The following is a 26,290-nucleotide window of genomic DNA, read 5'->3' as shown; positions in this document are numbered from 1 at the left end:
TGCCCACTAAACATGATTTATATATGGTTGAAGACATCATGCATCATTGTCATCATCACTGCATCACATCTTAGCACCTCTGGATGTGAAACAGAAACTAAATGATCGAGTAAACTGATAAGATGACCAGCAGAGCATTTCCTTCATACTGCTTTGCAATTCAAATTGTACAGAGCTAACCTGAGGGACTGAGGGACTGAGAGGTGGCGATAAGAAGTGTTTAAGTGTGGGTGTTCGGTTTAGGTGGGGATTACCCTCACCATTTAACCTGAAATACTGCAAATGCCACATACTATATCTGAGTAATTAAATTAGAATCTCACAAATAGGTTGCACATACAGGCACTCTAAGACACATATAGATAATTGATCCTATATCTTTAAATTTAATGTTTATTTTTTTAGGCACATCCTATTTCTCCACATCATATGTTCACGTCATACCTTAACTAGAGTCACAATCAGCTTTAATGACAAAGTTTATTGGACACACAAGGTATTTGGCTCTGTTACCCCATTGCTCAATGTGCTACACCGAAGAGATAAAATATAAAAATAAATATACATATAAACACAGAGGAAGAGCTTCCAGATAAGTTATTGTATTTTTACAAATATGCAATTATTGCACTACAATTGTCAGATTACTGAGGGCTATATTCTGTCATTCAGACAAACATGGATTAAGTGCATGTGAGCATGATGGAATAGGAAAGAAACTGTCCTTAAGTGATACTTCAGGTCATGTCTTTGGCAACAAAAGTGTTGAAATTGATACAGAAATGGAAACTGATACTTCTCAAATGAATTATTAGTCATTCTTTTCTTAGATAGCATCTATCTCATCTAAGGATTACAAAACCAGACTGGCTGAAACGTTATTCTGATATTCTGAAACTACAGATACTTTTATCAATTAATCTATTAAGTATTAAAGGATTTGTTTAGACTAAAATGCCAAGATTCATAGATTCTTTTCTGCCCTGTATAACCCCCCCACACACACACACACACCCACACACCCACACACACCCACGCACACACACACACACACACACACACACTCACACACACATACTTTAAAATGGGAAACTGAGAGGAAGAGACAACAGGATTTTCCCTGCCTATATTGAGCAACTCAGTCTTCTGTGGTAAAATGTCAGGTATGAAAGATTTCTGTCATACTCAGAAAACACATTTTGCACATTGTTTACACACACTAGGCTGTAATTCATTTGAGAATTTACCACATAGCATGGCATGCATATTTTAACAACACTGTGAAAATTCTGTGAAACATCTGTGAAACATTTAGGTCATTTGAACAAAAATAATTGGTTTCAGGTTTCAGTTCCAGAAAGTGTTTTTAGATACTGTAATGTTTAGTTTTGAACATTTTTCCTTCAGTTATGTTTCTTTGAATCTATAAGGACATTTTGTCAAATAGCATGTTTACTTTCACTGAAATAAAACATTGTCAATAGTCGCACAATTTCTTCTTGTGCCCATTTAATGAGTTCATTAAATGCTCAGGATGGTGCCAGTGTTTTACAATGAGTTCCTTTTTGGACCTTTTCATTCATGACACCCACATCATAACTGTGAATGTTTAAATTCCCTCTTTAAACATACTTAGTTTATTACAGCCGTTCTGCATTAAATCTTCATGAAGGCCACTGTTCAACCTGTTAGAGGGCTGTTGATCTAACTACATGGTCTGTAGATTTTGCTACTGGTCTGTGCTGTGTTAGAAGACAGAGTTGTCTTTATTTGCTTCTTTATAAGCCCTGTGATGGACTGGCGATCTGTCCATGGTGGACCCTGCCTCTCACCCATTATCAGCTGAAATTGGCTCCAACCCACCGTGACCTTGAATTGGAATAAGCGGTATAAAGCATGAATGAATGAATATTTCTTTATATATAGTGTGCATCAGGAAAAAGCGGGTATAGAAAATAGATGGGTGGATGGATGGATATAGTGTGCTTACAGCTGACACTATTTCCTCTATACAAAAAAGAAATACAAAGAAAGCAGCAGGGTCTGAAGCAAGAGCTGAAACCTCATAAAGTAAGAAATGACTTAATAAATAAAAAACATGAGTCCAAGTATAGCATTTCAAAAAATAGAGTTTACATTCCATGTAACTTTTATATTAATTGATGGCACATTGTATAAAAGCATGTTTTAAAATATAGTTCTATGAGATGATGGAAGGTTTCTAAACTTATATTCTATGATGTTTTTATTTTATTTTAGTAATATTTCTATTTTTTTCCTTCTCATTTCACAATAATGATTGGGTGAATTGGAACGTAGCCAATTATTCTTTTATTTTTATTTATAACATAAAACATACTACGGAACAAGGAAGAGAAAACGCAAGATATCCATCAAAGAACAGAAGTATAAAAGCTACTAGTGTACAGTTGGTTTCACATGTAGTTGTGCCCATGAGGGTGTGTTGTGTGTGGCTATTAATTTTGGAAATATATATATATATATATATTTAGGGGAGAGGAAGAGACGAAGTAGAGAGGGGTAGATGAGCGAAAGGGTAAATGAATAGTAGAACTTGAGCTCTTCTTTCACAGTGACTGACAAACCATTTCTCATTAAAAGCATTTTTATTTTTCTCTAGTTTGTAATACCCCAGTTCTTAATTGTGAAATGGCAAATTAGTAACTTTCTGCTACACCTGTAATTTAATGTATATGCAAAGACTCAACAGATGAATAAAAAAGTTTTAATAAAATACAATTGGGCGTGAGGAAAAAGCGAGACTACAAACTGCAATTATTAGGAGGAGCAGGACTACCTGTGTTTAAAACACATAGCTTGGATATAAGTAACATTGAACACTGGATGTTGTTTTGAAATGTTCACTGTGGAACAAACACATTTTCAGTTTAACCAATGCTTATGTCAACACAGGCTTCATAACTTGTACGTCACATTTAACTGCAACTTTTTAGCAAGTTTTTTCTTTAATTTTACACCATTACAAATATAATCTACCATTTTACACTGTGAAGTTTGTCACATCCACACAGCAGTGTGCAGTGCTGAAAGGATCACAGGTCCACTGTAGATCTACACTTACAAATATGCTGCGTTTGCTGCAAAGGGTAATGAAAGTAAACATGATGTTCCAATATATGCTGCAAAGAACTGGTGCTGCATTCAGAAACAAATTGAGAACTTAAAATTTATGAATCTTTATTACATGATTAATTCTACTAATACATATTTGATGTGTGGCAGCGTGACAAAGAGAATGCTCTGCACATTCCACTGACTTAAATAATTTCACTTGAACAGCAGAACGAGGCAAATCATACAAAAGGGTAGGTAACAGTTACCATAAAGGTCCATTTTAATTGCTTTATCCCAGTTGTCAAGGTTACAATTATAAAGCAACTTCAGCCAAAGAAAAATAAAATAAATGAAGAACAAAATACTGCTGCGTCAAAGAGTGTCAAGATGTTCCAAGGTGTTCATTAGTTTGCCTCGTCCTTAGAAGCCTCGTCAAAATTTTCAACAAGATCTGAAAATAGAAAGAGGGGTATAGAGAGGTGGAAGACAAAAAACAGCAACAAAAGTAACAAAATAATAATGGAATAAGATATTAAAAATAATTATCAATAAGGATAAAATTAAGTCAACATACAAATAAAACTTAATTACTAAATATGAATTTCCAAAACTATCGAGACTATTCTTAAATACTGATCCAGACACAATGACACTGCATTTATTAGACTAATAAGATCATATATATTTCATGTGATTAGGCATGAAGGCAAACATCCAAGTCACCTAATGTTTCAATAAAGTGATTATTTTAATGTTACAGTATATTACATAATCCATACACATCCTTGTTTAAAAGGAGATGTGTAAATTTGCTTACCTGGAACCTCATCATCCTCCTCTTCAGCAGCAACCATGGGAGCTTTGTCTCCAGCTGGGGAAAGACATACAAACAGCAAATTGTTGACAAACTGCATACAAACCTATACATTGAAACCGATCAGTAAACAGTGTTGTTGGTACCTGGTTTGGGCAGGGTCTCTGCTAGTCTCCTGAGGCTGGTAAGACTGTCAGCACCCAGCTGGTTTAGGATTCCTGGCAGCATCTCTGTGAGTTGCTTGTTCTCAGCATGTCCTGTGATTGTAAATGTGTTGGCAGCCAAGGAAGCCTGAACCTTTGGGTTATTGAAATGGATCACTGTTCCCTGGTTTGTGAACATATTCACCTACAGTGTAACACAAAAGAAGAAAGGAAAGAGAAAGAGAGGCGTTTATGGGTCAAAGAGGATGACGCAACAGCTGGTGAAACTTTTCCCTTTTCACTGAGTAATGGATTGTTTTGGAACTAAAATATTTTTCTAACATTATGATTATTACTCCATTATTAAGTGGAGAACACCCAAACTTGAGCTTCAGTGTCAGAAAGAAGACTTGTCTGCCTTCTTATTGCTGTGCTTTTCAGGAAGAAATTGCTTTACCTCCTCAATGCCAGAGATGTTGTTGACTCCCAGTTTCTTGAGGGAAAACTGCAGCTTCTTGTCATCTGCTGTAGCTGTTCTGTGCACCACCTTCTTCTTCCTACGGGCTGACCCCTACAGAGGGCATCATAGAACAATACATACATCAACTCATAATCCAAGGACTCATGGACAAATGAAAACATTTCCACCATGTTGTTTGCTTGTGTTTACTTCTACTCACCTTGCCACCTATGCGGACCTGCGCCTGCAGTTTGGCGAGCTTTTCCTGGTTCATTATCGACTCCTTCATCTGACACAACACATGATCTTATTCAATACAATTCATTTGGGGAAAAAATGATTTTCACTAGACAAAGATCTGGAAGACATGAACACAACAAAACTGATTTTATTAATGTTGTCACGATACATATATGACGGAGGATTTGAGCCATTTGTGTAAGTCTTGTCTTCTAATTTGACAATCTCCTCTAGATTACTAATAACACTAATAATCTGATTGTGAGGTGAGAATCAGAGAGAAATTTGGAGAATTATTCAAGTCTAAATTTCGTGATAAAAAACAGTCAATTACTGAAACTGTAAGCACCTAATTAGTGCCTTCGATGGAAATGGAAAAGTCCCCCAAATTCCCCGGGTCGTTTTGCACAGCTAACTACCAAGAATTCAATGAAGCTCTAAAATAGCTGCACAGGCTTTAGACTCAGCTTCTTTCTGAAAGGGACACAGGTGGACATCTAACTTAAAGTATGATCAGTTTCTCCAAAGTGAGATCTTCTCCAGACCTTCAGCTTCCAAGTCTGGAAAACTTATTTTTTTTTCAATCCAGCGTCTCAAATTCTGACAGCAGGCTGCTACATAGCCAAACCCAGCTAAACAGCTAACTAACGTTAGCTTAGGCCTCTTCAAACTTATTTCAGGATTCACATTTAACTGGCTATTTCTTAGCAGGTGGCGCGTAGAGTAGCGCATGGAACTGTTGTTTTGTTTACAATATTAAAACAATACGACTCTGACAGGACTTACAAAGGCCACAGGGACGTAAACCCACCTGGGAGTGTGTAAACACGCGGATCACACAGTCGAGAGAGGATCGGAGAAAAGAGTGGGTACCGGAAGTGACGTACTCAGATCGATAATTTTCCGGAAGAGTTCGCCTTTTTAAAAAAATATATAAAACCTTTTTTAAAATGAACCTGGTATCCTCTAATGTTAAACCTGTCCTCTTATGTTTTTAATTTTTTTAATCGCAAATTGAGAAAGTCGTAAACGCAGACATGTTTTAAAAAGATCATCATTTGTAATTTACTTTAGTAATAACTGTTTTAATCGGTCACTTAAATGATTAGTAATAAACTTCTATTTAAGACAGCAGCAAACATAGAAGGCTCGACTCTATTTAAATTCAATGTCAATGACTTCTGTGGACAATAAAGATGTGACGTTCATAACGGAAGTAGTTCCCTAATACTTCATGGTTTGTAGTCATGGCGTCCTCCTGCGCAACGAGAGGCAACGTGATCGCTCATTAACAGGAGCAACTTTTACTTGGATAACCGCTGTCGGTTTTTTATAGTTTCAGAACAACGTAGTGAAAAAATAAGTTTACGCTCCTGGACTTTTCCGCTGAAAGGTGAGACACATCGAGAAGCTGGTTAGCAGAGCAGGCTAACGTTAGCAGGCTAAAGCAAAGAGTTGTGCTGCAGTGAACACGTTGTGTCAGGTATCTGCATTGTAAGCTACATAAGCAACAACGACGTGCACAACTTTAGCTGTAGCGCTGTCTGTTTCTGGATTATTGAGCTCTTTACGGTGAATCAAAACGTCATTAGAGTAATCCGCCTACCTCTAAATAATAAAGTCAACAATATGCTGATGTTGAAGTCAGTTCTGTATGAAAACAGACCGTATCACCCAAGTGCCATGTCTCTTGTTTTGTGTTGAAGGTTATGTTTTTTGTGTTTTTCAGAAATGGCTTCATTTAAACCTACAAAAGTCCAAGTCTACCCTAAACTGGGAGAGAAAGTCACACAAGACACACTGTACTGGAAAAACTATAAGGTAAGTCTCTTCTGTTGTACAGTGCATTCAGAAAGTATTCAGACCCCCTTCGCCTTTTTCTGCTTTATGAAGCAGCCTGATACGTCAACTGTTTAATTATTTTTTTCTCAATCCACCCTCAGTGCCACATAATAACATAGTATGTTAAACAGAATTGTTATAAGACCTGTATGTTGTTTTAACATGTCTGTGGGGAAAATGTCATGTGCTAGACTTGATGTAAGAGCTACGTGAGGCATCTTAGTCTTAATGCATATTTGTCTGTCCTCTCCCAGGCTCCGGTGCAGATAAAAGAATTTGGAGCAATCACAAACATAGACTTCTCCCCTGTGGCTCCACATAACTTTGCTGTGACGGCGTTCACGAGAGTACGTTGGCTTCATTTGTACAAATTCAGATTAATTGTGTTTGCTCAGTTTAGTCAATATTCACTTCATTAATAATTCTGCTTTCAGTCAGTACTTGATGGGTAAGCAATAATAAGTATGCAACATTTGTTGAGATATGTTCTCATTATCATGCTGATTTCTCTGCAGATCCACATTTATGGGCCATTCTCCCAGGAGCCTGTGAAGACGTTTACACGGTTTAAGGACACTGCATATTGTGGGAGATTCAGGTCAGATGGGCAGCTGCTTGTGGCGGGATGTGAGGACTCTGTAGTCCGGCTGTTTGACGTCAGTGGCAAAGTGGCACTCAGGATGTTCAGAGGACACACAAAGTAGGTATTCCACCTGACACTGTGCAATAGTGTTTTTAGCAGTCAGATGCATGTCTTAACACTCAGAAGAGTCACAATTAAGTAGTTTTGGTATCAGCAAATACAGTTGTTTTTATGATACTGTATGAAAACAAAAAAATCACTGTGCATCATTGATCCATCATTACAAGTCGGTGTTCTTTTCAGGGGCACTGTGGGCTTTTGACCCACTGATTTGTACAGTAAAAGACCTTAGGCTGATTTTCATGATGATCCCAGTGATTCTGACAACCTGTGCACTCTCATTCAGGCTTAAAAGCTTCTGGTCATGATGGTGAACTGTTTTTCTTTTCAGGGCTGTACATGTAACAGACTTCACCTCAGACCGTTACCAGATCCTCACAGGATCAGATGACTACACCTGTCGACTTTGGGACATTCCAAATGCCACGGAGCTCACTACCTACCACGAACACACAGATTATATCCGTTGTGGTGTCACAAGCAAACTCAACAGAGATCTCTTCATTACTGGTGAGATAAAAGCTAAATTGGACAAAGGACATTGGTAAGATTTCAGGCAGTTAACTGTTTTTTTTGTTTTTTTAATCCTAGGATCATATGACCACACACTAAAACTGTTTGATGCCAGAGTGGATAAGAGCGTCATAACCATGGACCATGGCCAGCCAGTGGAGAGTGTGCTTCTTTATCCTTCTGAGGGACTCCTGGTCTCTGCAGGTAGTCAGCAGTATGTCATGTTAAACTGGTGGATCGAGGAAATGTGCTTGTTGGAAACTTGTTGCCAGAACAAACAACTATTCGGTTAAGTGTTTAATTAATGATTAGAAATTAATAAAAGGTTTCCTCAGCCTTCCTGGTTGAACCTCTTTAAAATTGAATGGGCAGGGCCATGAATGACAAGTAAGACAGCAGCAGTCCTCTGTGTTCACCTGCGAATTCACTGTTTCACTGTTTTTAGGGGGACGCTATGTGAAAGTGTGGGATCTGCTAAAAGGAGGCCAACCTCTGGTATCACTGAAGAACCATCACAAAACTGTGACCTGTTTGTGTCTGAGCAGCAACGGGCAGAGACTGCTGTCAGCTTCTCTGGACAGGTACAAAATGTTTTAAATTGTTTAATGTATTTGTCATGACAATTGGATATGTACCTCATAAGTAGTTGCATACAAATCTGATCTAACTCATTCTGTTTATTTTTCAGACATGTTAAAGTGTACAGCACAACCAACTATAAAGTGGTCCACAACTTTGACTATGCAGCCTCCATCCTCAGTCTGGCCTTAGCTGTAAGAAATTACATTCCCCCAGTGTCACATTTTATTGTTAGCTTTATTTTTAGTTTTTTTTTAATTTCACATTTTTAAATATAATTACATGCTAGTCAATTCTAGGCACCCAAGATGGGAAAACACCTATAACTGTGAATATGTGTTTCTCTTCAGCCAGATGATGAGTCCATTGTTGTGGGTATGACAAACAGTGTTCTGAGTATCAAGCACAGGAAAAGCCCAGAAGAGTCAAAGGAAATCCCTGGCCAGCAGAGGCAACGGCCATCATATCGTGTTTTTGTGAAGGGCAAGAACTATGTCCCTAAACAGGTAAGCTGTGTTTAATAATTTGCAGTAGCTGAGGTCAAAGGTCAGACTCATGATGTAGTCTGAGTTAGTACTCACTATCAGATGTCCTGACTACTGAATACTACAAAAGTCAAAGTGAGGCTGTCTGACAATGGATAATACCTTATTTCTGACTGTTTTGTTTCTAACTACTGATAATTTACTTCTTGGTTCTGTCTTTTTCTAGGATGATTATCTCGTCAGTAAACCAGTGAAACAGCATTTGGCCAAATACGACAAACAGCTTAAGAAATTTAATGTATCCAAGGCTTTGGATACGGCTCTGGAGGTACATGTTTCTTTTCTTGTCTTCTGAATAGTGTTTCTCATGCACAAGCATTTCAGTTTAGGGGGAATGTTATTTTTGCATTTAGTAATTTACACGTATTTTCTATTTATTTCTAGACATGGCTGAGACAGAGAAAGCCAGAGATCACAGTTGCTGTCATAAAGGAGCTGGATCGAAGAGGAACACTTAAGAATGCTTTGGCAGGAAGAGATGAACAGGGGCTCTCTCAGTTGCTCAACTTTCTCATAGGGTCAGATGCAGATTAAACTTCTTCATTACTCATGTACATTACATTGTACGTTACACAACATCAAGTGTTTCATTGTTCTGTTTCTCCTCCAGGAACTTGGTTGACTCCAGGTTTGCTCCTGTCCTTGTAACAGCAGCTGAGATGATCCTGGACATCTATCAGTCAGTAATCGGCCAGTCAGCAGTCGTGGACCGACAGCTGCTGCGTCTACAGGAGCTGCTGGAGAGAGAAATTGATTACCAGCAGGACCTCCTGGAGGTACTGGGCATGTTGGACACAATGTTTGCCTCCTCCCTCCCTAGAAAGGAGGTGCCATGCTCTGCCCTCAGCAGGTTGAATGGTATGGCTCAGGAAGAAGCAAGTACTTCAAGACCACAGCTTCAAGCCACTTGAGGCTTGTGAAGGGAAAAACTGTTTTAGACTGGACTGAGTGCCTGAAACTTCCATTTGAAACCTCAGACACACATTTCTTGATATGACTACATGTCATAAACTTTACCACTTTGAAACATTTTGGCACAGGTTTTAAGAGAATGACAAACTCACAGCCTGACACTGGGGTTTTTACCCACTGTGACGGGCAACAGGAAGAACATACACTCACTGTATGAACAATCTCTGAATGTGTGAATGTAAAGCAATGTGTTACTTTACATTGGAAGTCTTGTAATTACACTTTAAGTGTAAATGTGTTAAAGGTGTATGTGCGCTTCTCTGTTTGAATGATTTTACTGTGGGTGTCTGCTTATGTGTTTTCATAATATTTGGCATTGAGGAATGTTTTATAAGCAGATAAAAATAAATCTTTAATTTTGCTACAGACTAATCTTTATTGTGCTCAGATAGTTGTTTTGTATTGGTATTGTTGTCTATAATGCTGATATCCACAGAAATACTTCTCATAATTGCTGGAGAGAGAGAATCTGAACAATAAGTTGTTTCTATTTAGTGTAATTCTAGGCAGACATAAGGACAGTGTTTATGCCTCTTATGAAGACATTTATCGCCATTCATTGTTTGTTGATTGCTTGTTTGGTGGAGTAACATTTAGAAACTACATTATAATCTGTTTGACAATTTATGAAGTGTTTATATACTCAATATGAAACATGCGCATTTAAACGTTTTGTTTGTCCTCTGCCTTCCGTCAGAGGTCGCTGTAACCTCAAAGTCTCACATCCCTTTGACTCATAAGGAGGAATTTGCTTTTGGGCAGACGGAAGACAGAAATCACCAGTGGAGACAGGAGGATGCTGTGTCAGTGGAGGCTGCGGCTCAGACTGAAAAGCGACACAGACTCAACGCCATTTCTCAACTTGTAGCTTCAGGCTCAGCTGTTGGCATCAAGAGGATGAGTCCGAGTTAGCGGCTCCTTTTGTGGCTCCATTTAAGCGAACTGTCGTTTTTTCTTTGGCGGAGTTTGCGCTGATCAGGTTGGTACCATCAGTAAATGCATCTTAATTAGCTGCGGAGTTTCTTATATTGACAGTTTGCTGTTAATCCGGCTGCAGCGTTTTAAATATTCTGCAAGTAAATAGGTCGCCCATTAATAATGAATTCAAATCACTTGATTCGCTAAGAAAAGACAAATGATTTCTCTGAAGACAGCCTGGTGTTTGTGGTGTTCAGTATTAATTATCGATAGACTAATTGACCTTTGGTGAAGTTTTCCATATTTTGTCCATATTTTTCTTTGAAAACTGCACAAAGTCCTTTTCCCTTTGTTTGTTCCTTCTTTTCCTTTGTTCACCAGAATATTTGCTTTGATAACATTACAAGGATTTAATAGTAAATATAAATGCCAATAATGCAGTTGCACAATAAACTATTTCTTGAATATGGTTAGGACCGTGCTGTTGTGTCCAGTTTAGGAAGTGGCCATTGATTAAGAACAGATCTGAGCCCTGCAACACTGAAACTCAATCTATTTCCTACTTTAGCACTGACACACATGCAGGAGTGGACTACAGGCTGCCTCTGTTTCAGATCTGGGCATATTTGGAATCTGGGAACTGTCTGTACACACCAGAGCAGAACGCATTAAAATCATTTCTCACATACTTTAGTTTTTGTCTCTCAGGTGTCTGTCTAATGCCTGTGTTTGCAGTTGCTGTGCAGATGCAGCTGAGCAGGAGGAACGTGCCTCTGTATGTGAGTATGTGCTCCATTCTGCAGTCAAGTGCATGAAAAGTGTGTCCTGTTAATCTCAAGAGTTAATTACCCTTCTGGAAAATCTCTGCAAATTGGGTTTGGAATGCAAGTGAGAGATTAGCAGCCTGGTTAATAAAAACTCCAGCAGACAAGTTTCCCATGACCTCACCACTGTTGGTTGAAAATACATGACAAGGACAAAATAAACAGTAAATAATATTCAATATCTGAAATTCAGATTCTTCTCCAGCTTTAATACAATATGTGCACGTTTTTTTTAAAGTTCCCTGAAGTTACTGTATTTGACACTAGGATCAATGAAGCATCATGACAGGTAACTGTCCAATACGGTCCTAACTAACAAGGACTGTACTGGTCTTTGAGTTGAACATTATTGGGTTTTGCTGTTGGATTATTTGAGCATTGAATCAACAGTTTCTTAGAGGAAAAAACAACCTAAGTCAGCAGTGAGAGGAGCCTGGTATTTTATCGTGCTTGTGCTTCTTTGAAGCTCAAAACAGGAATTCATAGCTAACACAGACCTCTACACCTTCAGTCAGTTGTATCATTTCAAATGTTTCGTTTTGCTTTACACTGTTCTGATTTGACATATTTTTAATGCTGTTTTTCTTCTGCTTGTGGTTAAGTAAAGGCAACTAAACTTTAAATGTTGCCACAGACAACACATTATATAATGAAACACCTACTCAGATACTGTTTACTTTATTTATGTAGCAACTTCAATTTAAAATAAGAGGGTGACTTGTAAACTGTAGAAAACTGAGCAATGTTTTAAGAACAGCCCACAGCCATGCCAGAGCAAAATACTGGCTTGCTAAGATAATCACAAAGACAGCGAGTAGTGTTTACTCATGTTCATCATCTCAGCCTGTTAACATGTTTACATTAGCTGACTTCTAATTTCAAAGTCTGTTGGTATCCTTCTTTACTCTGCCTCTGGTAGTCCCCACTGATATGGCCACTATTTCATGGAATGGCCACAGAGTCATTAATGTTCAGCATCTGGTCAGTCTCTCAGAGGCGAGGAGTCTTAATGAGGACAGAGGGGAAGCTGTGTAGACATTAGAACACGTTTGGTAAATCAGATTTTTTCCTCTGTCAAAGGATAGGTGACTAGGGTTAGGGAGAGTGGACCTGAAGGTGGGATTAGCTGAGACAAGGAGACGGGGAGCCAGGGTTACTCACAGTATCTTTGTCTGAGACAGTAAAAAGAAAAGCTGAGCAGTTTTTACAGCCTGTAAAATCAGGCCAGCTGTTGAAGTGCTGCAAGGCTAATAGACTCATGAATAATAAAGAGAGGCTACTTACAAAGACACCCACAACATCACTTAGATTTATGCCATCCAACAATGATCTGAGGTGTTCATTGCATTTCAACTTGAGCCTTTTAATTGACATTTTTGCATTTCTTTCCTTCAACCTGTCTGCTCTACACCTACCTCAGTCAGAAGTTTGATGTTTCCCAGTATAACCCACACAGTGTACCTTGTGTCTGCATTGCTGTCTGGTACAAATTGATATCTTCTACTGTAGATTTCTTCCCCTGAAACTTTTGGATTTTGGTAGAGCACAGTGACTGTAAAAAGCAGGCTAGTGGTCCTGAAGAATGTTTTTTTTTTTTATTAGAGGGGACAATTAAAATCACTGTCCCCAAGTGGCCAAAGGCAATTAATACTGCTTTAAATATTTTAAAGAGAATTTTCACACACCACATTTAGGCAGATCTTTCCGACAGCCTTTGAGTATGTTGATCTTTTTTTCTAAAAGAGACTGTATATTAAAAAAAAGCAGTCATTTTGGTATTTGGTATCAAAACACAGGTACTGCATAGGTGGTAGTATCAACAGGTTTCAGATGATGTCTCTCATTCAGCCATTTATTATCTACCAATTATTTTTGCTGGGGATTGGAGCTGACATATAACATGTTGTACTTTTTTTTTTTTTAAGTCTACCAGTCAGTTTCCATATTGTATTAGTGTGACTGTTTTGCCTTAGATCAGAAGTCTAAAGTGTTCTGGGCTTTTGGGATTGGACAAATCTTTGCAGTAGACACTAAGACATTCCTGTTTTTATTGAGGTGAATGTTTTATTGAAACCTCAAGAGGAATCCTATCAGGTGATTTGGTGTACTTTACAGAACGGTAGAACAATGCATCAACTTAGAGTCTTGCTCTAAATCAAGCTTGTATCTTAGGAATTGAAATGCTTTTGTCATCTAACATCTTTTTTATTTTCCCTCTCAACCTCACCCATCTTTTTTTATCTCAGGGCCAGGCAAAGGTATTTGCTTTGCTGGATGGGTTAGATTCACTGCCGGAGGATGTAGAGGTCTACATTGTTTTGGAAGGATCCACATTGGTCCATATCACCAGGGCTCAGAGTGATGTGATGCTCTGCTTTATAGTGCCAGGTCTGTGCATGTTTCTGTCTGTGTTGGTGTCTTATTGTTTGTATGTTTTCATGTCTTTTGAATAAAATGTTTTTGCATTAAACTGCACATCCTGACTATTCCAGGTTTTCTACTCCTGTCTGTGATGTACCACGGCACAGTATATCACTATTGAATCTTGCCTCAGATACACACACACACACACACACATACACACATACACACACATACATACATATACATATATGTGGTTTGAGGTCTGGCAGGGCGCAGAATCTTATCAGCTTCCTCTCAGGAGGGAAGCAGCTCCATAAACAATATGTCAACATTACTGAGGCTCTGTGTAGGTTGACGCAGGCAGCACAGGATGCAGGCGTGCAAGTACCATTACAATGGTTTTGTATTTTTAGCTTGTTGTTTGAAAGAGTGTATAATATCAATTGTGTTGATTCATATATATCACAGATAGAGGCTTGAAACCCATTTGAGATAGGCACTCACTCACTGCAGACATTCTGTCTGCCTATTTGTTTAATTTTGTAATTGTTTATGCTGCATTGTGTTCCTCTTTAGGACATAACCTGGAGGAAATAGTCTCTGTCCAGGCTTATCTGTGTTCTGAAACCACACCCCTCACCTGGGTGGGTGGAACCTCATTGGAGTATGTCCATGATGATGCTCAGGTACCAAAGATACTGAAATATGCTGCTATACATGACGAAAGTAAAGATTTCATGCTTTTACCAACAATCTTCATGCTATGCAAAATCCTACCAAGACAAATTTAATATTTACTGAAAATATATAGTTTTCCTAAGGGATAAAAATATTTCACTGTTAGGTTATTAGTGTGAAGCAAGTCACTCAACTCATGTGATAAAATTCTCCAGTTCTTGTTTTGTAAAATCAGTCCCACCTCCATTGCATAGTGGCAGTTTTGACCTTATTGTTTTTATGTATTGCTCATTAGATATCACAGATTCTATCTTGTTCATGACCGCCTTATATGCAGGACCTAGCAGAGCACTTGGTAATTCATGGACAATGTCTGACCTCCACGGACCATACGGAGCTAAGAAGCCTCTTCAACCTGGGCAATGAACGCTCATGCTGGGCTATGGATCGTCACGTGGCTCTGGCTATGGCCAACCTGGATATCCCCCAAAACTGGAATGTACTGGGGGGCCTCACTGGAGATGGTGAGAGCAGGATCCTCTTATCTTGCTGAAAGCAGTGTAAAACCAGATACAGTGTTGTCTATAGAAGGACTTATTTTACTTATTTGATTATTTGTATGTCAGTTTATGAACAAATATTCTTGCAGGCACAGTGAGCAAAGTTGACATGTTTTGTCACAACGTCATCTCTCAGCGTTGTGCTGGAAACTTGGAGCCAGTGCTGTCCCCCACTCTACCCCCGTTCTACTTTCTCCACCATCATTCCCATTTTCCATCCTCACTGGGTTGAAATCGGAACTGAACATGGCCACATGTGTGCTCCTGTTTAATTCAACAAAGCCAGTTAAGCAGCATGTAATGTGGTTAATAGAGCCTTTCCATCTGGAAGTAGCCTTAGGCAGAACTCAATAAATCTGAGAGTAAGTGTGTGTTTGCTGCATCTGTGTGCGTGGGTCACCATGTTTACTAGATGCCAATGTCAATTAGTGTAGTGTTAGTGTTTGTGTTGGGCCACCTACATAAATACCAAACTAGATTTAGTGTTAATATAGTTATGGCAGTCTGTTTTATTGCAGTGTCCCCTATAAATGTCGGTAGCTAATTTGATAACACTGGTTATGACATCAGCCCAGCGCTGAACGCTGTATGGGACTTATTTTTCTCTGGTAGTCACGGTGCCTTTGCAGTGCATTCAGCATTTTTAAAGCCACAGCAATAAACATAACAAATTCTCACAAAAATTGATCATGCAGACACATTGATCCACTGTGGTGACCCCAAATGGGAGCAGCTGAAAGGAAAAATTATTTTTACTATTCCTCTTGCTGCATTTTTTTTAGTGTTACAGAGTGATTCGTAAACACTTCAGACATCTCTGTTTTCTTTATACCTCTGTAAGTTGCCTCATGTTGAAAACTGACTGTAAGACCTTTGTGAAAGCTGCCACACAGTGTTTAGTTCAGGGTTGAACTTAACACTGATATATTTATTTTAAGATTATGGTGATTGTATGCTGCATTGTTTCAAATATAAGAGTACCTTTCCAAGCTTACCAGTTTTTGAACGCAGTCCAGTTACCTGGATATAGATTTTGTTGTACTATGTTGAATGGCAGACACAGAAATAAGAAGTTGCCATCAATTTGTTCAAAGGCTTTTATTGCCTTAAAGTGGGTCAGTGGAGCAGAGGGACTCAGTGCTGTGCTAGAGAAGAAATCAGTCACTGACATTTAGGTTAATTATTGAGGAGTGGAGGAGGCGTTCATCAAGGCAGTATTCTCGGTATGTTAGTTTCCTCCTATTTTTCCTCACATTCTGCTGTTGGCTTTTTTTTTTTCTTGCCTCACTGTTGAGCTTCACTACCTCTTCCATTCAGCAGCTGTCTTTGATCCAGCTGCATACTTTTATCCCTGCACGATTACATTTTTTAATGTTACATTTCTCCCTTGATCTATAGAGCACAGCCCTAGAGAGTCTCCCCTCCACCTGGCTGTGCGATGGGGTCTGTGTCACCTTGCAGAGCTGTTGCTTTGCCAGCCAGGGGGGTTGATGGCTGTCAGCCTACCGAACGAAGAGGGAGTCACGCCGCTGCAGCTGGCACAGGCAGCAGGCAACGCCGAGCTCCTGGAGCTGCTCACACAGTAAGAAAATAAGCTCCAACAGGACACTTGAGGGAGAGACACTGACAAATGAATCACTGTTCTGCTGTAACATTATGTGTTTAGTGCAGCACATTCCCACACATAACCAGAAGAGAAAGCTTTCCTTCAAATGTAGAAACAACCCACTTTACACTAGCTGTTACCTCAGATAGTTCATATTCTTTAGAGTTCTTCAATACTGTAAAAATATACACGTAGACCTCATCTCATAGAGTATTTTAAATATTTATTTATATATTTCATTGACTTGGAAAATATTTTATTCCATATTTTTAATGAAAATAAAAATCAATTATTTAAGAATATCAAGTCTATTTTATTTAATTTGTTTTGGGAGTAAATTAACCACCTTGTTGTGATGCAGTCCACCCAATCCTCTAGCAAGTCCTCCAGCAGGTCTGTCCCAGGTGTGGGCAGACCGGTCACGCTTGCTGAGGTTCTGCCATGACACAGGGAACCTGACATTGACCGTTCGACAAAACCTGAGGTGGAACTCAGAGGAAAGCCGGCACGCTGACATCCTTCTGCTCAGAGACCGACTCAGAAATGAGGACTTCCTTAGAGAGGCAAGTGTGTGTGGCCTCTGGATTGTAAATATTTGTTTACATGAGTAATATCTGTAACCATAAAAATGGACAATGTTGTGTTTCTTCAAATTTTTTAATAAATTTGTATTTTACATGAAAAAAAATCCCAGAGGAATCACCTTTTACATAAACAGTTTTTTTAAACTTACAAAAAAAGTTAAAATAAAGTTAAATAAAGCCAAATAGAAATTGTGCAATTAAGAAAGCATGTAGTCAAAATCAGTGAATTTCTTGTCTATATATGTTGGTTTACAACATTTTCTTAGTTAAACATGACCTTTTCTTCCTCAGATCAGAGCCCTTAAGAGAGAACAGGTGGGAACCACCTTAGGGAAAGAAGATCAAATGGATGATCCTGCAGGGAACGGTACCATATCCTTCCTAAACTCTCCTGTTTTGTGGGATTTTGGAGGCCTGATTTAACCAAACAATCCAGTGTTAACTTTTCTCTCTCATGTTATAGTGGTCTGCTCTTGTTTTATCCAGTAGTTTATGAGGTTACTCAGGCTGCAACACTGATAGAAATTGACTGCCCTCCTCTGGACTCTTAGGGTTACTGCAAGTCTATGAAACAGACAAAATAATCAGCAATTGTTGTTTTGCATGTATAATATTTTAGAGAATCACCAGAGTTACTGCATTTTTTTCTGAGGGAGACATTAGGATCAATCATCTGTTCATTCACGAGACAACATGTTGTGTCAGTCTATCCAGATGACGATATGTATGCTGTGCTACTGGGTAAGTAAAAAATTTGACCTGCTGGTGGCACTAGAGATTAAGCCAGCAGATCAACAGTGTTGTTAGGATTCAGCCCTGGAACCTCAGATTGTCTGTACAAAAGTTCATGAAACATCTAACAGTTAGTTGGTTGTTTGGGAATTTCAGGTGGAACCAAAGTGGTGGATCAGCCGAGCTACGCTGCTAGCATGGCTGAACACAAGTTTGCTGGAGGAAATATAAAGATGGTGCCCCCCTCCCTCTCGATCCCTCTAGCTCTTTTCCCCTCGCTGTAGAGCAACACCTTTGCCAGCTGGCACCACTATAACAGACTTGAGTGAATGTGTTTTATGGTGTCATGCTGAGGCACAGAAAGACCTTTGTCAGATTAGAGTTGTTTTCCTATACATTACCACTTCTCAGTGTTGGCCTTCCTTTTTCCCTCTTCCGCTCATGATTTTTACTTGTCTCTCCTTATTTATGCTTCCTATATGGGTTGCTGCCTCTTCCCTCTCCTATATTTCCTGTCTTTATATTTTTATGTGACCCCAGGCTGAGCATCAAACCACCCAAACACTAATTTCTGCGTGTTGCTGCTTTGTTTCTGGTAAACGACCATACACTGCGTCCTTTGATCTGGGACGCACTTGGTAGTTACATGAAAAGAAAGGAGATCAAGACCAAATGGTGAAGATCCCCCCAGGTTATGAAAGGAAAACAAAAAGAAAATTTTACGTCGATATCTTTAAAAACTGACAAACATCTGTGCTCACTTGAGACTCTTTTGAAGTTTAATGGCTGCACCTGAACATGAGCTCTCTTCTCATAGCTCTGTATCCTGTTATCAATGGAGGGAACTCAGCTGCAGAAGAAAATGTAAGTAGTAATGGATTTTCTCAAAATATTTTATATAAACAAATCAATGGTCAAAAATATATCCATGATACATTTATACTCACTTTGTAAAATTTCATTCCACGTTATTTCTTTGCATTTAACAGTTTTGTTCCAGCAGGTGTTAATTAGAAAAATTCCTGGATCTCTTAAGTCCAGAATTGAAAATTCTGCTCCATTCAGAACATCTGCATCAGCCAGTGTCAGGGCAGAAAACAGAGCCATAACAATGACTGCTTCTTAGTGTCCCACGCTGTTTCACTTTTATTGTCAAGGTGTTACAGTTGGCACCTTGCTCGTGCCACTGAATAACTGACTTTGTGAGCGGGGCAAGTGTATTATTTCATGTTTTGAGAGGTGTGGCATGTGCACATGATTCTGGTCATCCAATAGAACCTGTTTTATGAGATACAGATGGTTAGCTAATATTTCTTTGTCTGCCACACACCTAGGTGCTCGCCAAAACACTTGTGTTTTTGTACTTAGCTCAACTTGTTTTTTAGTTTTTGGTGATAAGCTTGCTTGAGGAGAAGGTCTCAGCATGGAAATGTGCATGTGATTTGGTGAAAGGTTTTCTGTTTCTTCACTCAGGACTATGAGGACTCACTGATATTTTGCCTGAATGAGGACGAAGAGGACGATCCATCACAGCCTAATTCTGGTAATGATTTCTTTTAAAACTTCCTCTTTCTAAAAGTTTCTTCCAAGCAGGGCTGCTCTCTCAGAAGCCTGTTCTTGATATTGTTTTATTTTAGAGCTTGTAGTGGGTCAGCTGTAGACCATGTTTTTGTACAGAATGAAACTCATCATTGTTGTTTTAGGTGATGTTACATTCAGAGGACATTATCCAAATAGCTTCCAATCTTTAAGAGAGTCCAAATACAGGAAACATTTCCTTTCCTGGACACAACTTGGAACTGAGCTCTAATCTGTGACTATGGCTGTCTAACATCCCTATGGAGTGTAGGATCACATTTCAGGCCTCCTTGTCTTTCTTGCTCTGTGATCTGTTGGGTTCTTTGGAGTCTTGTCACTGTGAGTTTACAGTGATCGTGGCAGCGAGAGTAAACCTCTTTAATACAACAGCTAGAGAGCTCTCCTGTAGCAGATTCTGAGTCATCCTATTTCTGCCAGGAGTGACAGGAGAAAAGAAATTAGTCCTAACAAAGTGGCTGAAGGTGGATTTACTCTCATCTGCCTCTGGATGGGAAGGGATGGATTTGAGACTGGGAACATCCTGTGGGTTAATTACTGGCTTGTATTGCTGCAGCGCAGACTGATGCCTCAGTGTAAAAATGCTGTGGTTACAGGCTGAGGCTTCAGACTTTATAAGACTTGGCACTGAACAACCACAGTCGTACTGTGGTTGGTGTTGTTTTCCATACTTTTTGGTTTAGCCATTTTGTACTCTGTGTGCGTATGTGTATTTGTTGGCTGGTTAAAGATTTTAACATTTTCGGTGTAGTCTTTGATGGCTACCTGCTTATGACCTCGTTTAATCCCCTCAAGCTCTTTTCGTGGTTCAAATGAATAATATTAGTGAATAATATTAGTCATGTGAATACTTCAGTAATTTAATACCATGTTTGAATAAAAAAATAGCTCGGATTGAAAATGACTCAGGTTTTATTCATGTCATTCTTCCAGGATTACGATGTTTATTTGAGGCTTTAATCATTAGACATTCCAAAGCTGTCAGGTATTACAAGTTACTGGCAGGTTTTTAATTCTTTTACAAAGAAGTGAAGCATATCGTAAATCCAGTCTTTTTTTTTTTTTCCTGTGGTTGCTTGACTTGCACTAATGCATCATCAAATAGACAGACAGAACGTCTGTAAGCCAGAGCTTCAGGAGGAATGAGGAATTTTGAAAGTAGCTGTCATGTTCCCCCTGTCTTCTTGATGTCAGCTCTTTCCTCTTTCCAGTTCAAATTACTGTAACTGCACTGGCATGACTGAAATTAAATCAGCATGTTTTACAGGGTTTTCAATGTAACTATAATTATTCAGAATTTTAAGGAAAAAAGACATTTTGTCTTTCTTTCCATCCTTCCTTCTACCTCCCTTCCCTCCACCTGTGACTCAGACCTGCACCCATACCCCATCAGCATTTTAATGTGAGTTTAGTGAACAAACAGCAAAGATCACTTCATCCCGAGGAGCTATGGAGGTTGTGTTTGTGTGTGTGTGTGTACTTGTGTGTGTTTGCGAGGGAGAATGCAGTAGGGAAGAGCGTTCTGTAGGGGGAAAGGAGTATGGGGATGTGAAAAAAGGGGGTGTTTGTAGTTGAATGGGGGTTGCCAGGGCTTTGCTGAATGCAGTTTTCCAGCAGCTTGTTGAGATCCCGAGGGAGAGGGGAGTGGAAAAGTGTCAGAGTAGGGTATTTGTGTGTAATAGGGAGAAAGGAATAAGAGCAAGAGAATGGGATTTATGAAATAGATAGTTTGGTGGAGTGACGACAGATGACGAGTGAAACATGGAGAACGCTAACAAGAGTCTCTGACCCTGGCTGAAGGATCTAATTGGAGAATGGAAAAAGGATTTAATCTCACACAAACCCTACAAAGGCAGCATTAATGTTCACTAGAACAGTGCCAGCACCCCCATCACCCCTCCCAGTGCGCACACACACACTCTCACTTACACACACAGAAACTACTTTTTATAGTTGCAGTATACCTCTCTTTCCATCCTCTGCATATAATCTGATCTTTTTTTAAATCCTCGTTTATAAACCCATGTTTGGCCTGTCTCCAGAGTGCTATTGTCTGATTTTTCTCTTAAAACCCCTTCACTATCCCATTCTCTCACTCTGTCCCAGCCTACTTGCATTCTTGTTGCTGCAAATGGAGCACTGTACTCATGCAAGTTGGCAAGAGGAGGAAAATGGGGGAAAAATGCATGGAAGAAGAAAACAGCAGCGGCTCTCAGTGCAGTCTCCATGGTGAGGCTGCTGACCTGGCAGCACCCTTTCCCCTGAGCTTGGCTTTGACATGCTAAGATATAGAGAAAACCACAATCGAGTGATCAAGAGGGACGCTCTTCAGACGTGGCATCAGGCATACACGGGCTGAATGGGTTACACTCTAGTGTGTGGATTGTGCAGCTCTTTAGCCCTGGCATATCCATAAGACAGTCATGAACTCGCAGGGTTAATTATTTCACCAGTGTCACCTCCACTAAGCGGTCTGCCCCCATGTTTGTCTTCGCTGTAGGTTCTGAAGTCACTGTATGTCTCTGTTTCTCTCCCTCCTTCAGTCAGTCTTTCCGGCCATCCATACCCTCCTCCCTCCGCTCCTGTCAGCATGTGTTGATCTCTCTCCCTCTCCCTTCGTACTGAGTGTAGTAGCTTAGACACTGAGAGACAGAAAGATTTAGAGACCCAGAGGCTGGCTCAGATTTGACAGACAAGGAAAGAGGATAGTTTGTGATACAACTCAACAAAAGGGACAGAGCCAGAAGACAGGGGTTCGGTTCTGGCTCTGTGGGACAGTTGGTTCAGAGTCATAGAGGGGGAAGGGGAGGTTTTTAGGGGGAGGGGTGGTTGGGGCAGACAGAGGGGAACATGCTGGCTCACTCCTGAAGTGTGAGTGTCTACAGCAGGGCTCTGGAGAAAGAAGAGTGAGTGCTGCAGCTAGTTCGCAGTATGTTCAGCTGTGGGGAAATGAATGTAAACTGAAAAGCTGCTGATTTATTTAAAAAAACATCTTGAAGTGCGTGGATGAAGAGTTTCTTGAAAACAACAAATCATGGATTCTGACTCGGACTCTCCATTCAACTACTCATGGCCTTCTTTTCCAAAGATGAGGATGCGCAGGAAAATGGGGAAAAAAGGTAACAGGTTTATAATTAATACATACAGAAATCCATCTTGCTATTCGGCCATATTGACAGTTACAGTTGTATAGTTGAGTTTTCATAAATATCGACTGGGTCACTTTTCATTTCACATAGAGAAAAATCCTTGAAAGATGTTTTTGACATGTTGACATCTGCAGTGCGTGACACATGGATTCATTTCAGAGAAAATTTCTGGGAAGGCTGCTGGGTGTATACACGCAGCTTAGCACTACATCATGTTGCAGATGGCAAATAGAAAACTTCTCTGCAAACTCCCCTCCTGTGGCAGACACATTTCTCTGTTCACTGTGGAACAATAAAGTTAAAATTAGACTGTTCCCATTACACATTCTTGCTCACAGGCCTCCACTGCAGTGCCGAGTCAGTCAGAGTGAGATAACTGCATGTTTGCCAGTGATGTAACCTGATATCTGACAGTGTGTTGGGGAATGTCAGATGTTCACTCGAGGCTGATTGAGTGGTTTGGGGCTTTTGTCATGGTATGGGCCACACTGTTACACGGATGAATGAACCCCTGCTGAGGAGAAGTAGTCTCATGCAAAAACAAAAAGGGAGGCCCCAGTACTTAATATGTACCTTTATATATCTCTGGGCAGACTCCTGCTGCTGATAATCGATTTTTGTTTAGGTGTCACTTAACAGTCACTGGAGCTGAAGCTCAGTGTTTGTTGTCCGTTAACTTGGCATACAGCTTTGTTGCTTCATTATTAGTCATGGAAGAGTTAAAGTGCATGCTTAAAATAGTGCAAAGTTAAACCAGAGTGGTTTAAACAGTTCATTGCTTGTGTGCAAATGGTGGTCTGTGTATGTTGGGAAGAGAAAGAGAGACAGACAGAGAGGAAGCTCAAGTTACTGCCATGTCTGTGTCATGGCTCGACTCCAGTGATCTTTTCCTCATCTTTCACTATAAACCTCTGCAAGATTATCTCTGTTATTCCTTCGTGATTGAGATTGACACCTGCAAAGTTTATACATGCTGATTGTCCAGGCTGTTGAGCTGAAAAACAGAAATTGCAGCGCTATATAAACCTTTAAACTGACCATGTATTCTCCAAATGGATTTAGATATTTTTAAAAGTCAAAAGCTGAAATGAATCAGCTTCGGTGAAACAGTGCACCTGCAAGGTGAAATGTGATTTCAGGTGTGCAGAGCCACAAGTTTATTTCTTCACTCTGAGGACAGATTGCTGTTCACTCTAGGTTTACCTCTCCCTGGATCTCTCAGGCCGGGTGAAGTACTGAAATATAAACACAATGGGAACTCACGATGTGGTGCTTGGACTGGCTTCTCTGACTGCAGGTGTCATAACTCTGAGCGGGTTTGTAGATTTTGTTAGACAATTGTTTTAATAATTTTAATGGTCTTGGTTGAATACTCAAGTGGAATAATTACCTCTAGCCCTTTTATAAGGTAATAGCAGCAGACTGTTATGTGTAAAATGGTGCTTAGACAGCATTTATATTGTAAAGAAGAAACGGACAAACCTGTTTATACTAATAATAGGCCAGTCAAAATGTTTATACAATTATCAATTTTGTGTTTGTGTTCATGACTTAGTAAACAAATGTTTTTTGTTTTGCTATACAACTTGAGAAAGAACCCTTGTGATAGCCCTGCGTCCCCCCTCTCCATCCTGCTTTCTTCGATCTTTCTGTCCCAGGGGTGTACATGGGTTGAGGGGTCACCCCCTGTGTTTAACTGCCCTGCTCTGGAAACCTGGCCGTGACTGCTGTCTTTGTCTGGGTCTTGTAGAGCTCCAACTCTTTCCGTTTTTCTCTGCTTCTACTCCAGGCGCTGCTACTGTATAGGGTTAGCTCTCACTCAGGGGCATGCTGCGAATCACTTATAATATACCTTCTGTGAACAAAATCCTATACAAATAGCCCCACACACTGTTCTGCATTCCTTAAAAGTCTCTTTGAAATGGCAAGCTGCAGACAGGCCTCTGTGTCTCAGCGATAAAGACAGCTTCACTGGCAAGATTGATTTTGTGCAGCTCTAACTTGTTAGTAATATGAGCTCCCTGCTCCTCTGTTATTCCCCCACTTAACTAATGTTAAACACAGATCGCGGAGCTTGACAGTAATGTTCACTGAGGCGGTGTTTATGTGTCAGAGGTGTGAATGATTAGCCGGTTGCAGCCAGCTGGCTTTGGACCTGGCTCAGAACCTGAATTGTTCAGCTTGTCTGTCAAGGTCTTGATGTGGGTTAGCATGAAACATAATCTGCTTTCAAACAATGGTTTGAGATGCAGGACCTGAGCCCTTTCTGTATTTGATGTTGGATTATGTTGGATGATACATTGTATAAGGCAAATTTAAAGGCAAATTTATTTGTATAGCACCTTTCATACACTATGCAATTCAAAGTGCTTTAAGGTTGAACCTCACTTTGTGCAGGCATTATGGATCTAGAATCCGGTTCACATGCAGTATGAAGTTTTATTGTGGAGCTGAGAGGATCATGAAGAACAGGTTGTAACCCTAATGTCAAGGTGCAATGTTAAGCTACATATGCAGTTTGAAAGCTACAGCAGAATGTCTAGTCCTTTACATTTGATGGAACAGGAATCATCTGGTGTACTCATCAATGCCTGCTTGACTCCCTGTTGCCTCTCAGATTTATTGGACTCACCGCCTACAGGAAGCACAGCCGATTATTGGTCTGATTTATTCTCCTTACCAAATGCTGGACCACTCTTCTCATACTCTGCAGTGCTCGGAGCTTGGAAACTGTGGATAAACTGTGGATTTGTTTTTAAAGAAGACTCTTATTTTAATGTTTGTGTCTGTTTGATGTCTGTTTGAGGAGTTCAAGTGAAAACAGTGACTGCACTGTGATGTTGTATTTTTCATCCAGGTATGACTGGACTTTGGCAGCAAAGGCTACTTTCTAGGCTGGATGGTATCGCCTGTCTATCACAAGACTGACACATCAAGACAGGCAACCAGTCAGTCACATTCACACCTATGGAAAATTTAGGGCCACCAATTTATCTAACCACTAACAGCATGTGTTTGGACTGTGGGCTGGAGTACAAGTAGAAAACCCACCGGGAGAACATGCAAAATCCGCACAAAAGGCCCCAGAATCAAACAGGATTTGAATCCAGTGTTATATTAGTGTGTTTCAGTGTAAACGTACTTTTTTTTCTTGTCATGTCACCTCAGCAGTTTAATTTGCTGTTTTTTTTTTTTTAAGTTTAACTACACTGTGTAGATTAGCATAAATATTACTTTACTGGGTTGCATAAATGTCTCAGCAAAAGTTTGTTGTACTAAGTTTTGTGTTGTGGAGAAGTTCTGCTTTTTACAAAGCAAAATCCCAGAGGGAGCTGTGTGTGTTTTGAGAGCAGGAGTGTTTTCTCCAGTGTA

The 26,290-nt window shown here is 39.8% G+C and overlaps 3 protein-coding genes and 1 long non-coding RNA gene across 7 annotated transcripts in view; 2 read left to right on the top strand and 2 right to left on the bottom strand.

Moving 5' to 3' along the window:
* Nucleotides 1-2,732: 2,732 nt before the first annotated feature.
* On the bottom strand, nt 2,733-5,631 carry LOC113139410 (transcription factor BTF3-like). 2 transcript variants are annotated; one of them, XM_026322598.1, is made up of 6 exons: nt 5,565-5,631; nt 4,734-4,802; nt 4,511-4,624; nt 4,057-4,258; nt 3,914-3,967; nt 2,733-3,547 (listed from the first exon to the last, which is right to left on the bottom strand). In XM_026322598.1, exons 2-6 carry the CDS (start codon nt 4,800-4,802, stop codon nt 3,501-3,503), a joined length of 486 nt encoding a protein of 161 aa, XP_026178383.1. In that variant the 5' UTR covers nt 5,565-5,631; the 3' UTR covers nt 2,733-3,500. The 2 variants fall into 2 exon arrangements, with proteins under 2 accessions (XP_026178383.1, XP_026178384.1); XM_026322599.1 differs by having other exon boundaries at nt 5,540-5,576.
* A 346-nt stretch (nt 5,632-5,977) lies between these two features.
* utp15 (UTP15 small subunit processome component) lies at nt 5,978-10,268 on the top strand. Its single transcript, XM_026321543.1, has 12 exons — nt 5,978-6,146; nt 6,483-6,574; nt 6,850-6,942; nt 7,111-7,295; nt 7,630-7,808; nt 7,890-8,015; nt 8,257-8,392; nt 8,500-8,584; nt 8,741-8,896; nt 9,102-9,203; nt 9,320-9,453; nt 9,546-10,268. The coding sequence occupies exons 2-12, from the start codon at nt 6,485-6,487 to the stop codon at nt 9,844-9,846; spliced, it is 1,587 nt and encodes a 528-aa protein (XP_026177328.1). The 5' UTR covers nt 5,978-6,146; nt 6,483-6,484; the 3' UTR covers nt 9,847-10,268.
* A 1,276-nt stretch (nt 10,269-11,544) lies between these two features.
* LOC113138701 (rho guanine nucleotide exchange factor 28-like) overlaps nt 11,545-26,290 on the top strand; it is a 30,771-nt gene continuing 16,025 nt past the window's right edge. Inside the window, exons 1-9 of one of the 3 annotated variants that reach the window (XM_026321360.1) lie at nt 11,545-11,604; nt 13,896-14,037; nt 14,590-14,699; nt 15,029-15,215; nt 16,650-16,833; nt 17,219-17,420; nt 17,733-17,808; nt 18,991-19,037; nt 19,647-19,716. In XM_026321360.1, the coding sequence (XP_026177145.1) occupies nt 11,545-11,604; nt 13,896-14,037; nt 14,590-14,699; nt 15,029-15,215; nt 16,650-16,833; nt 17,219-17,420; nt 17,733-17,808; nt 18,991-19,037; nt 19,647-19,716 (1,078 nt within the window). Of the gene's footprint in view, nt 11,605-13,895; nt 14,038-14,589; nt 14,700-15,028; nt 15,216-16,649; nt 16,834-17,218; nt 17,421-17,732; nt 17,809-18,990; nt 19,038-19,646; nt 19,717-22,626; nt 22,889-26,290 lie in introns of those variants that run through there. The other 2 variants (XM_026321358.1, XM_026321359.1) reach the window with 2 other exon arrangements.
* Nucleotides 18,931-19,348, bottom strand: LOC113138705 (uncharacterized). The gene is made up of 2 exons (XR_003296482.1): nt 19,121-19,348; nt 18,931-19,023 (listed from the first exon to the last, which is right to left on the bottom strand). It is a non-coding gene; the product is annotated as an uncharacterized LOC113138705 (long non-coding RNA).

This window comes from Mastacembelus armatus, chromosome 9 (genome assembly GCF_900324485.2).
Source record: "Mastacembelus armatus chromosome 9, fMasArm1.2, whole genome shotgun sequence".
Classification (NCBI taxonomy): domain Eukaryota; kingdom Metazoa; phylum Chordata; class Actinopteri; order Synbranchiformes; family Mastacembelidae; genus Mastacembelus; species Mastacembelus armatus.
Note: the sequence above shows the minus strand (reverse complement) of the source record. Positions and strands in the feature narration are given on the sequence as shown.